Source organism: Balaenoptera acutorostrata, chromosome 10, assembly GCF_949987535.1.
Source record: "Balaenoptera acutorostrata chromosome 10, mBalAcu1.1, whole genome shotgun sequence".
NCBI lineage: Eukaryota > Metazoa > Chordata > Mammalia > Artiodactyla > Balaenopteridae > Balaenoptera > Balaenoptera acutorostrata.
In genome coordinates, this window is record NC_080073.1 from 4,512,959 (window position 1) to 4,526,529 (window position 13,571).

General features: G+C 38.5%; 1 protein-coding gene across 2 annotated transcripts in view; it reads left to right on the forward strand.

The window, feature by feature from the left end:
* Window positions 1-787: 787 nt before the first annotated feature.
* TMCC1 (transmembrane and coiled-coil domain family 1) overlaps window positions 788-13,571 on the forward strand; it is a 156,914-nt gene continuing 144,130 nt past the window's right edge. Inside the window, exons 1-2 of one of the 2 annotated variants that reach the window (XM_057554412.1) lie at window positions 788-1,083; window positions 8,896-9,597. In XM_057554412.1, the coding sequence (XP_057410395.1) occupies window positions 9,022-9,597 (576 nt within the window). In that variant the 5' untranslated portion in view covers window positions 788-1,083; window positions 8,896-9,021. The remainder of the gene's footprint in view (window positions 1,084-8,895; window positions 9,598-13,571) is intronic. The other variant, XM_057554413.1, reaches the window with a different exon arrangement.

Genomic DNA, 13,571 nt, shown 5'->3' on the forward strand with positions numbered 1-13,571 from the left:
TCGATATCCTGTGCAAACTTTGGCTTGGAAATTAACACTTTATTTCTAGGTTTTCCTAGGAATGCTGGCATTTCCTTGTAATTGATCATTTTGAATTGTTTGAAAATAAATAATGTAGACATGCTAGTGAAATCTCAAATGAAGTTACTGACATTTAAAATGTACCAGATTCTCCATTTTTTTATAAATACGAAGCAGGTGACCACCTGATTAGTTTATGACACTGCCTAATGAAACTGATTTGCTGAGTAATAAATTCCTGATATGTTTATATATGAGACAAGTGGGTCATTTGGTTTTCCAGCTTACCTTGACACCATTCCTCTCTTTATGGTATCTTTTATTCTCATGGGAGAAACTTATTTTACATATTTACTTTCAAAATCAACCAAAAAAAAAAAATCAGTTGTATTATTCAGCTAATGCAATATAAATAAGAAAAAAAGTAAATTACTTCCTCATTATCAGCCTGCTGCTTTCACAGTGCAAGAAGAGATTACTTGATATACACTGTTACTGGATTATCTTGGTTACATAGCCCTTTTTCTCTGAGAAGCTTAATGCTTTGCAGAGTGAAAATAATTCAATAACTATTAGTCTGTGCTACAGACTCATGAGAGAAGATGAGGATAATTAAATACATACACTATTGGCAACATTTTTGCCCACAAGGAGCCCCAGAAAACTCCAGTACAAACCAGGACAGTTGTTAATCTAGTAAGGATTAAGGGCTTCTTTCTTGGCTCTTGAAAAGGGAAAAGGAGAGGAGAGGTTGAGTCGCGGTGGAGGCGGCTGCGCCGCGGAGCTGCAGCGCCTGGGTGAGCGGCTCCAGGAGCTGGAGCGACAGCTGCGGGAGAGCCGGGTGCCGGCCGTGGAGGCGGCCACGGAGTACTGTCAGCAGCTGTGCCAGGGTAATCAAGAGGATTAACCAAGATGGCGGAGTAGAAGGACGTGCTCTCACTCCCTCTTGCGAGAGCACCAGAATCACAACTGGCTGCTGGACAATCATTGACAGGAAGACCCTGGACTTCACCAAGGAGGATACCCCACGTCCAAGGACAGAGGAGAAGCCACAGTGAGACGGTAGGAGGGGCGCAATCAGAGTAAAATCAAATCCCATAACTGCTGGGTGGGTGACTCACAGACTGGAGAACACTTATACCACAGAAGTCCACCCACTGGAGTGAAGGTTTTGAGCCCCACGTCAGGCTTCCCAACCTGGGGGTCCGGCAACGGGAGGAGGAATTCCTAGAGAATCAGACTTTGAAGTCTAGTGGGAATTGATTGCAGGACTGTGACAGGACTGGGGGAAACAGAGACCCCACTCTTGGAGGGCACACACAAAGTAATGTGTGCATCGGGACCCAGGGGAAGGAGCAGTGACCCTGGGGGAGACTGAACCAGACGTACCTGCTGGTGTTGGGGGGTGTCCTGCAGAGGCAAGTGGTGGCTCTGTTTCACCGTGGGGATAAGGACACTGGCAGCAGAGGTCCTGGGAAGTTCTCCTTGGCGTGAGCCCTCCCAGAGTCTGCCATTAACCCCACCAAAGAGCACGGGTAGGCTCCAGTGTCAGGTTGCCTCAGGCAAAACAACGCAACAGGGAGGGAACCCAGCCCCACCCATCAGCAGTCCAGTGGATTAAGGTTTTACTGAGCTCTGACCGCCACAGCAACAGTCAGCTCTACCCACCACCAGAGCCTCCCATCAAGCCTCTTAGATAGCCTCAACCACCAGAGGGCAGACAACAGAAGCAAGAAAAACTACAATCCTGCAGCCTGTGGACCAAAAACCACAGTTACAGAAAGACAGAGAAGATGAAAAGGCAGAGGGCTGTGTACCAGATGAAGGAACAAGAAAAAACCCCAGAAAAACAAATGAAGTGGAGATAGGCAACCTTCCAGAAAAAGAATTCAGAATAATGATAATGAAGATGATCCAGGACCTCGGAATAAGAATGGAGGCAAAGATTGAGAAGATGCAAGAAATGATTAACAAAGACCTAGAAGAATTAAAGAACAAACAAACAGAGATGACCAATACAATAACTGAAATGAAAACTACACTAGAAGGAATCAATAGCAGAATAACTGAGGCAGAAGAACGGATAAGTGACCTGGAAGACAGAATGGTGGAATTCACTGCTGCGGAAGAGACTAAAGAAAAAAGAATGAAAAGAAATGAAGACAGCCTAAGAGACCTCTGGGACAACATTAAACGCAACAACATTCGCATTATAGGGGTCCCAGAAGGAGAAGAGAGAGAGAAAGGACCAGAGAAAATATTTGAAGAGATTAGAGTCTAAAACTTCCCTAACATGGGAAAGGAAATAGCCACCCAAGTCCAGGAAGCACAGAGAGTCCCATACAGAATAAACCCAAGGAGAAACACGCCGAGACACATAGTAATCAAAGTGGCAAAAATTAAAGACAAAGAAAAATTACTGAAAGCAGCAAGGGAAAAACGACAAATAACATACAAGGGAACTCCCATAAGGTTAACAGCTGATTTCTCAGCAGAAACTCTGCAAGCCAGAAGGGAGTGGCATGATATACTTCAAGTGATGAAAGGGAAGAACCTACAACCAAGATTACTCTACCCAGCAAGGATCTCATTTAGATTTGATGGAGAAATCAAAACCTTTACAGACAAGCAAAAGCTAAGAGAATTCAGCACCACCAAACCAGCGCTACAACAAATGCTAAAGGAACTTCTCTAAGTGGGAAACACAAGAGAAGAAAAGGACCTACAAAAACAAACCCAAAACAATTAAGAAAATGGTCATAGGAACATACATATCGATAATTACCTTAAACGTGAATGGATTAAATGCCCCAACCAAAAGACATAGACTGGCTGAATGGATACAAAAACAAGACCCATATATATGCTGTCTACAAGAGACCCACTTCAGACCTAGGGACACATACAGACTGAAAGTGAGGGGATGGAAAAAGATATTCCATGCAAATGGAAATCAAAAGAAAGCTGGAGTAGCTATACTCATATCAGATAAAATAGACTTTAAAATAAAGAATGTTACAAGAGACAAGGAAGGACACTACATAATGATCCAGGGATCAATCCAAGAAGAAGATATAACAATTATAAATATATATGCACCCAACATAGGAGCACCTCAATACATAAGGCAACTGCTAACAGCTATAAAAGAGGAAATCGACAGTAACACAATAATAGTGGGGGACTTTAACACCTCACTTACACCAATGGACAGATCATCCAAAATGAAAATAAATAAGGAAACAGAAGCTTTAAATGACACAATAGACCAGATAGATTTAATTGATATATATAGGACATTCCATCCAAAAACGGCAGATTACACGTTCTTCTCAAGTGCGCACGGAACATTCTCCAGGATAGATCACATCTTGGGTCACAAATCAAGCCTCAGGAAATTTAAGAAAATTGAAATCATATCAAGCATCTTTTCTGACCACAACGCTATGAGATTAGAAATGAATTACAGGGAAAAAAACGTAAAAAAGACAAACACATGGAGGCTAAACAATACATTACTAAATAACCAAGAGATCACTGAAGAAATCAAACAGGAAATAAAAAAATACCTAGAGACAAATGACAATGAAAACACGACGACCCAAAACCTATGGGATGCAGCAAAAGCGGTTCTAAGAGGGAAGTTTATAGCTATACAAGCCTACCTAAAGAAACAAGAAAAATCTCAAGTAAACAATCTAACCTTACACCTAAAGAAACTAGAGAAAGAAGAACAAACAAAACCCAAAGTTAGCAGAAGGAAAGAAATCATAAAGATCAGAGCAGAAATAAATGAAATAGAAACAAAGAAAACAATAGCAAAGATCAATAAAACTAAAAGTTGCTTCTTTGAGAAGATAAACAAAATTGATAAGCCATTAGCCAGACTCATCAAGAAAAAGAGGGAGAGGACTCAAATCAATAAAATCAGAAATGAAAAAGGAGAAGTTACAACAGACACTGCAGAAATACAAAACATCCTAAGAGACTACTACAAGCAACTTTATGCCAATAAAATGGACAACCTGGAAGAAATGGACAAATTCTTAGAAAGGTATAACCTTCCAAGACTGAATCAGGAAGAAACAGAAAATATGAACAGACCAATCACAAGTAATGAAATTGAAACTGTGATTAAAAATCTTCCAACAAACAAAAGTCCAGGACCAGATGGCTTCACAGGTGAATTCTATCAAACATTTAGAGAAGAGCTAACACCCATACTTCTCAAACTCTTCCAAAAAATTGCAGAGGAAGGAACTCTCCCAAACTCATTCTATGAGGCCACCATCACCCTGATACCAAAACCAGACAAAGACACTACCAAAAAAGAAAATTACAGACCAATATCACTGATGAATATAGATGCAAAAATCCTCAACAAAATACTAGCAAACAGAATCCAATAACACATTAAAAGGATCATACACCACGATCAAGTGGGATTTATCCCAGGGATGCAAGGATTCTTCAATATACGCAAATCAATCAATGTGATACACCATATTAACAAATTGAAGAATAAAAACCATATGATCATCTCAATAGATGCAGAAAAAGCTTTTGACAAAATTCAACACCCATTTCTGATAAAAACTCTCCAGAAAGTGGGCATAGAGGGAACCTACCTCAACATAATAAAGGCCATATATGACAAACCCACAGCAAACATCATTCTCAATGGTGAAAAACTGAAAGCATTTCCTCTAAGATCAGGAACGAGACAAGGATGTCCACTCTCACCACTGTTATTCAACATAGTTCTGGAAGTCCTAGCCACGGCAATCAGAGAAGAAAAAGAAATTAAAGGAATACAAATTGGAAAAGAAGAAGTAAAACTGTCACTGTTTGCGGATGACATGATACTATACATAGAGAATCCTAAAACTGCCACCAGAAAACTGCTAGAGCTAATTAATGAATATGGTAAAGTTGCAGGTTACAAAATGAATGCACAGAAATCTCTTGCATTCCTATACACTAATGATGAAAAATCTGAAAGAGAAATTATGGAAACACTCCCATTTACCATTGCAACAAAAAGAATAAAATACCTAGGAATAAACCTACCTAGGGAGACAAAAGACCTGTATGCAGAAAACTATAAGACACTGATGAAAGAAATTAAAGATGATACCAACAGATGGAGAGATATACCATGTTCTTGGATTGGAAGAATCAACATGGTGAAAATGAGTGTACTACCCAAAGCAATCTACAGATTCAATGCAATCCCTATCAAATTACCAATGGCATTTTTTACGGAGCTAGAACAAATCATCTTAAAATTTGTATGGAGACACAAAAGACCCCGAATAGCCAAAGCAGTCTTGAGGCAAAAAAATGGAGCTGGAGGAATCAGACTCCCTGACTTCAGACTATACTACAAAGCTACAGTAATCAAGACAATATGGTACTGGCACAAAAACAGAAACGTAGATCAATGGAATAAGATAGAAAGCCCAGAGATTAACCCACGCACCTATGGTCAACTAATCTATGACAAAGGAGGCAAAGATATACAATGGAGAAAAGACAGTCTCTTCAATAAGTGGTGCTGGGAAAACTGGACAGCTACATGTAAAAGAATGAAATTAGAATACTCCCTAACACCACACACAAAAATAAACTCAAAATGGATTAGAGACCTAAATATAAGACTGGACACTATAAAACTCTTAGAGGAAAACATAGGAAGAACACTCTTTGACATAAATCACAGCAAGATCTTTTTTGATCCACCTCCTAGAGTAATGGAAATAAAAACAAAAATAAACAAATGGGACCTAATGAAACTTCAAAGCTTTTGCACAGCAAAGGAAACCATAAACAAGACGAAAAGACAACCCTCAGAATGGGAGAAAATATTTGCAAATGAATCAACGGACAAAGGATTAATCTCCAAAATATATAAACAGCTCATTCAGCTCAATATCAAAGAAACAAACACCCCAATCCAAAAATGGGCAGAAGACCTAAATAGACATTTCTCCAAAGAAGACATACAGACGGCCACGAAGCACATGAAAAGATGCTCAACATCACTAATTATTAGAGAAATGCAAATCAAAACTACAATGAGGTATCACCTCACTCCTGTTAGAATGGGCATCATCAGAAAATCTACAAACAACAAATGCTGGAGAGGGTGTGGAGAAAAGGGAACCCTCTTGCACTGTTGGTGGGAATGTAAATTGATACAGCCACTATGGAGAACAATATGGAGATTCCTTAAAAAACTAAAAATAGAATTACCATATGACCCAGCAATCCCACTACTGGGCATATACCCAGAGAAAACCGTAATTCAAAAAGACACATGCACCCGAATGTTCATTGCAGCACTATTTACAATAGCCAGGTCATGGAAGCAACCTAAATGCCCATCAACAGACGAATGGATAAAGAAGTTGTGGTACATATATACAATGGAATATTACTCAGCCATAAAAAGGAACGAAATTGAGTCATTTGTTGAGACGTGGATGGATCTAGAGACTGTCATACAGAGTGAAGTAAGTCAGAAAGAGAATAACAAATATCGTATATTAATGCATGTATGTGGAACCTAGAAAAATGGTACAGATGAGCCAGTTTGCAGGGCAGAAGCTGAGACACAGATGTAGAGAATGGACATATGGACACCAAGGGGGGAAAACTGCGGTGAGGTGGGGATGGTGGTGTGCTGAATTGGGCGATTGGGATTGACATGTATACACTGATGTGTATAAAACTGATGCCTAATAAGAACCTGCAGTATAAAAAAACAAACAAAACAACTAATACTAAACTTTCATTGGGTTATTTGTATGGAAAAAAAAAAAAAAAGAAAAGGGAAAAGGAAAAATAAAGCAATACACAGTCAGGAAAAGGGTAGGAGGCCCCAGTGGTGTGGCAAGATTTCGGTGTGGCCACAAAGAATTTGAGTGAAAAGCAGTGAAATTTCCCATTCTCATGGCTCCTACTCATTTGCTTAGTTTGGGAGCAAAGAATTTTGTGGTGTTTAGACAGTAGGAAGGTACTGGTGAGAGACAAAGGTCTTTAACCCTGTCAACACAGTTTACTCTCCTGAGTCATGAAGAGGTTAGGAGATGGGAAAATAAGCATGAAAGAATATGGTCAGCAGAGCCACAATGACAATGTCCATATACATGGTGAGAAGGTCTTCTGAGAGTAGTTACCAGGAAGAAAGGTCTAGTGGGTTTGCATTCCTGTCCCTTTGAACTCTAGTAGCCTGGAGGTCACAGTGAACTCTTAAATCCAGCTAATTTATACCTTTTAGATTGCTACTTGGTGGCCAGGGGTCTGCATATCCCCAGAACATGACCGCCTTAGGTGCTTCACTAGTAGTGACTTAGACTGTTCAAAGTACTTGGTGTAGTGTATGGAGTTTTAAAGCTGTTTGAACGAAAGTCTGAGGTAAAATATGGAAATAAAGACCTTCCTACACCATATTTTGCCCTCCCTAGCAGGTTCTGTACATTAATACAATTTTGTTTTATATATTTGCAGAAACTCAATTAAAAAAAAACACACTTTCTATTATGAAAAATCTCATCCTTACCATCCCCCCCTTTTTTTTGGCATGTGATCTCTGTAACCATGGCAGTTGTGCTGACCTTGCATCTCTTAGTTTCAACTTCCTTTTAATTTCCTGCATTTAATATTGGTATGTGATTGCTATTTGACCTTTCTTTTTCTCTACTTTCAGTCATACCCAGTTACTGTGTCACTTCTTTGCTTTTGAGTTTTTGTGAATACAGTTGTCCCTTGGTATCCTTGGAGGATTGGTTCCCGGACCCCTGCAAATACAGATATCCTCAGATGCTCAAGTCCTTTATATAAAATGACATAGTATTTGCATATAACTATGCACATCCTCCCATATACTTTAAATCATCTTTAGAGTATTTATAATACCTAATACTATGTAAATGCTATGTAAATAGTTGCTGGGGACATGGCAAATTCAGGTTCTGCTTTTTGGAACATTCTGGAACTCCCCCACCCCCAATATTTTCCATCTGAGGTTGGTTAAATCTGCAGATGTGGAACCTGTGGATATGGAGGACTGACTGTGTATGAGAAGCCTCTGTCAGGGTTGACACTGTTCAAAGAAAGGGATTTCTTTGAGTCTCTTTTCTTGATAGCTGGTACTGAGCAAAGCTTTAGTCTCTCTGAAGACAGATTCTCTCTGGATCATTCACTCATATGGTGCCAAAAGATCATTTGGGCTTCAGCAGAGAATTCAACTTATAAGATTTTAATTTCCATTTTCTTCTCAAAAGTGCAAACCTGTAACTTCTAGTTGCCAGTGACCTTGATGAGTATGAAAGTTAACCAGAAATTCCTCTTTTCCATTAAAATCCACGTACAGTTAGGTTGGAATATTCACTTCTCACTATTATTCTTTGAATTTACTCTACTGAGCTTCAGCATACAGATAATTAACTGTGGTTATGAGTGAGAGGAATAATTTAAATTGCCTTAGCAAGACTGTATATATTGAATGCTCTGTGCTCTGTTCTCTCTTATTCCCCAAGTAATGGCTGTTCTCTCAAATATTATGGTTTCCATTCCAAGATGACTCCTCTAGTATTCAGTTCTTCTTCATATTGAAACTTGTAGGGATTTTTTAAAACGTTGCTCTTTTCATTTCCCGTGTACTTGTTTCTGAGCTTTTTCTCCTATTCTAGAAAATAATCATTACCCACTATCTGGAAAACTATCTTTTAATCTTCTGATTAAAGATTGTTTAATGATAATGCCTAGTTGTTTGGCTAGTGGCATGTTTTTCTTTGTTTTAACCCTGGAGTTTCTGCATGGATTTATAATATGAGGTTCTTTTTTTTTTTTTTTTTTTTTTAACATTAGATAGGCATGAAGCCTTCGTCTCAAAGCTGCATGTGTAGTTACTGTTGAAGCAATGCCTACCTAATTTGACAGTCTTGGTGTGTTTAAAAATTTTTGAGTTTGCAAATAATCGTATTAAGTCTACTGATGGAGCCTTCGGGCAGTGAACAGTTATTTGAGGACCCTGATCCTGGAGGCAAATCCCAAGATGCAGAGGCCAGAAAGCAGACAGAATCAGAACAAAAGTTGTCTAAAATGACCCACAATGCTTTGGAGAACATTAATGTGATTGGCCAAGGCTTGAAGCATCTCTTCCAGCACCAGCGCAGGAGGTCATCAGTGTCTCCACATGATGTGCAACAAATTCAGGCAGATCCAGAACCCGAAATGGATCTGGAAGGCCAGAACGCGTGTGCTGAGATTGATGGTGTCCCCACCCACCCCACAGCTCTGAATCGTGTCCTGCAGCAGATCCGAGTGCCACCCAAGATGAAGAGAGGGACGAGCTTGCATAGTAGGCGGGGCAAGCCAGAGGCCCCAAAGGGAAGTCCCCAAATCAACAGGAAGTCTGGCCAGGAGATGGCAACTGTTATGCAGTCCGGCCGGCCCAGATCTTCATCCACTACTGATGCTCCTACCAGCTCCACTGTGATGGAAATAGCTTGTGCTGCTGCTGCTGCTGCTGCTGCGTGTCTGCCAGGGGATGAGGCATCCGCAGAACGGGTAAGTCTGTTAGATTATCTGTTAACTTATTGTTCTTTGTATCTAGGACTCTGCAAACTTTGCTTTGGTGACTAAAAACAGGTATCTCATCAAGTACCTCAAAGTTGTGGCAAAAGATAGTTTCCCTTTTCATTAAATAAGTGAGTTGAATAATAATCATTATAGCTAATAATGAATGCTTATAATTATATTCCTATTTGCTTCCTAACATATTGCTATATTTTATTTATTTTATCCTTTTGCTAAAACCTTCAGTATACTTCATGTGCTCTTCATGTATTATATTAAAAGGCTCAGTTTTATGGCAGAGCAATAAAGATGCTTTGTTTGTTCTTGTTTCTTTAGTTTTACACATGAACTGGCTTTCTTAATATTAGTGAAGATAATGAATAAAGTTCTGGTACCTGGGTTTGTGCTTAGCATGGGAATATACTAAATTGCTTATAATTTCATTACACACTGTACCACATTATCAGCATTCAGTATACATTTTGCTTTCTACAGTAGAACGTATGCATTCTTATCATTTACACTTTTTTTTTAATTTTTGAATTTTATTTTATTTTTTATACATTAGGTTCTTATTAGTCATCAATTTTATACACATCAGTGTATACATGTCAATCCCAATCACCCAATTCATCACACGACCATCCCCACCCCCCCTGCAGCTTTCCCCGCTTGGTGTCCATACGTTTCTCTCTACATCTGTGTCTCAACTTCTGCCCTGCAAACCGGTTCATCTGTACCATTTTTCTAGGTTCCACCTACGTGCGTTAATATACGATATTTGTTTTTCTCTTTCTGACTTACTTCACTCTATATGACAGTCTCTAGATCCATCCACGTCTCAACAAATGACCCAATTTCATTCCTTTTTATGGCTGAGTAATATTCCATTGTATATATGTACCACAGCTTTATCCATTCATCTTTTGATGGGCATTTAGGTTGCTTCCATGACCTGGCTATTGTAAATAGTGCTGCAGTGAACATTGGGGTGCATGTGTCTTTTTGAATTATGGTTTTCTCTGGGTATATGCCCAGTAGTGGGATTGCTGGGTCATATGGTAGTTCTATTTTTAGTTTTTTAAAGAACCTCCATACTGTTCTGCATAGTGGCTGTATTAATTTACATTCCCACCAACAGTGCAAGAGGGTTCCCTTTTCTCCACATGCTCTCCAGCATTTGTTGTTTGTAGATTTTCTGATGATGCCCATCCTAACTGGTGTGAGGTGATACCTCATTGTAGCTTTGATTTGCATTTCTCTAATAATTAGTGATGTTGAGCAGCTTTTCATGTGCTTCTTGGCCATCTGTATGTCTTCTTTGGAGAAATGTCTATTTAGGTCTTCTGCCCATTTTTGGATTGGGTTGTTTGTTTTTTTAATATTGAGCTGCATGAGCTGTTTATATATTTTGGAGATTAGTCCTTTGTCTGTTGATTTGTTTCCAAATATTTTCTCCCATTCTGAGGGTTGTCTTTTCGTCTTGTTTATGTTTTCCTTTGCTGTGCAAAAGCTTTGAAGTTTCATTAGGTCCCATTTGTTTATTTTTGTTTTTATTTCCATTACTCTAGGAGTTGGATCAAAAAAGATCTTGCTGTGATTTATGTCAAAGAGTGTTCTTCCTATGTTTTCCTCTAAGAGTTTTATAGTGTCCAGTCTTACATTTAGGTCTCTAATCCATTTTGAGTTTATTTTTGTGTATGGTGTTAGGGAGTGTTCTAATTTCATTCTTTTACATGTAGCTGTCCAGTTTTCCCAGCACCACTTATTGAAGAGACTGTCTTTTCTCCATTGTATCTCCTTGCCTCCTTTGTCATAGATTAGTTGACCATAGGTGTGTGTGGGTTTATCTCTGGGCTTTCTATCCTGTTCCATTGATCTATGTTTCTGTTTTTGTGCCAGTACCATATTGTATTGATTACTGTAGCTTTATACTATAGGCTGAAGTCAGGGAGTCTGATTCTTCCAGCTCCGTTTTTTTCCCTCAAGACTTCTTTGGCTATTCAGGGTCTTTTGTGTCTCCATACAAATTTTAAGATTTTTTGTTCTAGTTCCGTAAAAAATGCCATTAGTAATTTGATAGGGATTGCATTGAATCTGTAGATTGCTTTGGGTAGTAGAGTCATTTTCACAATATTGAGTCTTCCAATCCAAGAACATGGTATATCTCTCCATCTGTTGGTATCATCTTTAATTTCTTTCATCAGTGTCTTATAGTTTTCTGCAGAGAGGTCTTTTGTCTCCCTAGGTAGGTTTATTCCTAGGTATTTTATTCTTTTTGTTGCAGTGGTAAATGGGAGTGTTTCGTTAATTTCTCTTTCAGATTTTTCGTCATTAGTGTATAGGAATGCAAGAGATTTCTGTGCATTAATTTTGTATCCTGCAACTTTACCAAATTCATTGATTAGCTCTAGTAGTTTTCTGGTGGCATTTTTCGGATTCTCTATGTATAGTATCATGTCATCTGCAAACAGTGACAGTTTTACTTCTTCTTTTCCAATTTGTATTCCTTTTATTTCTTTTTCTTCTCTGATTGCCGTGGCTAGGACTTCGAAAACTATGTTGAATAATAGTGGTGAGAGTGGACATCCTTTTCTCGTTCCTGATCTTAGAGGAAATGCTTTCAGTTTTTCACCATTGAGAATGATGTTTGCTGTGGGTTTGTCATATATGGCCTTTATTATGTTGAGGTAGGTTCCCTCTATGCCCACTTTCTGGAGAGTTTTTATCATAAGTGGGTGTTGAATATTATCAAAAGCTTTTTCTGCATCTATTGAGATGATCATATGGTTTTTATTCTTCAATTTGGTATTATGGTGTACCACATTGATTGATTTGCATATATTGAAGAATCCTTGCATCCCTGGGATAAATCCCACTTGATCATGGTGTATGATCCTTTTAATGTGTTGTTGGATTCTGTTTGCTAGTATTTTGTTGAGGATTTTTGCATCTGTATTCATCAGTGATATTGGTCTGTAATTTTCTTTTTTTGTGGTATCTTTGTCTGGTTTTGGTATCAGGGTGGTGGTGGCCTCATAGAATGAGTTTGGGAGTGTTCCTTCCTCTGCAATTTTTTGGACGAGTTTGAGAAGGGTGGGTGTTAGCTCTTCTCTAAATGTTTGATAGAATTCACCTGTGAAGCCATCTGGTCCTGGACTTTTGTTTGTTGGAAGATGGTTAATCACAGTTTCAATTTCATTACTTGTGATTGGTCTGTTCATACTTTCTATTTCTTCCTGGTTCAGTCTTGGAATGTTATCCCTTTCTAAGAATTTGTCCATTTCTTCCAGGTTGTCCATTTTATTGGCATAGAGTTGCTTGTAGTAGTCTCTTAGGGTGCTTTGTATTTCTGCACAGTCTGTTGTAACTTCTCCTTTTTCATTTCTAATTTTATTGATTTGAGTCCTCTCCCTCTTTTTCTTGAGTCTGGCTAATGGTTTATCAATTTTGTTTATCTTCTCAAAGAACCAGCTTTTAGTTTTATTGATCTTTGCTATTGTTTTCTTTGTTTCTATTTCATTTATTTTTACTCTGATCTTTATGATTTCTTTCCTTCTGCTAACTGTGGGTTTTGTTTGTTCTTCTTTCTCTAGTTTCTTTAGGTGTAAGGTTAGATTGTTTATTTGAGATTTTTCTTGTTTCTTGAGGTAGGCTTGTATAGCTGTAAACTTCCCTCTTAGAAGTACTTTTGCTGCATCCCATAGGTTTTGGATCATCGTGTGTTCATTGTCATTTGTCTCTAGGTATTTTTTGATTTCCTCTTTGATTTCTTCAGTGATCTCTTGGTTATTTAGTAACGTATTGTTTAGCCTCCATGTGTTTGTGTTTTTTATGTTTTTTTCCCTGTAATTCATTTCTAATCTCATAGTGTTGTCGTCAGAAAAGATGCTTGATAGGATTTCAGTTTTCTTAAATTTACTGAGGCTTGATTTGTGACCCAAGATGTGTTCAATCCTGGAGAA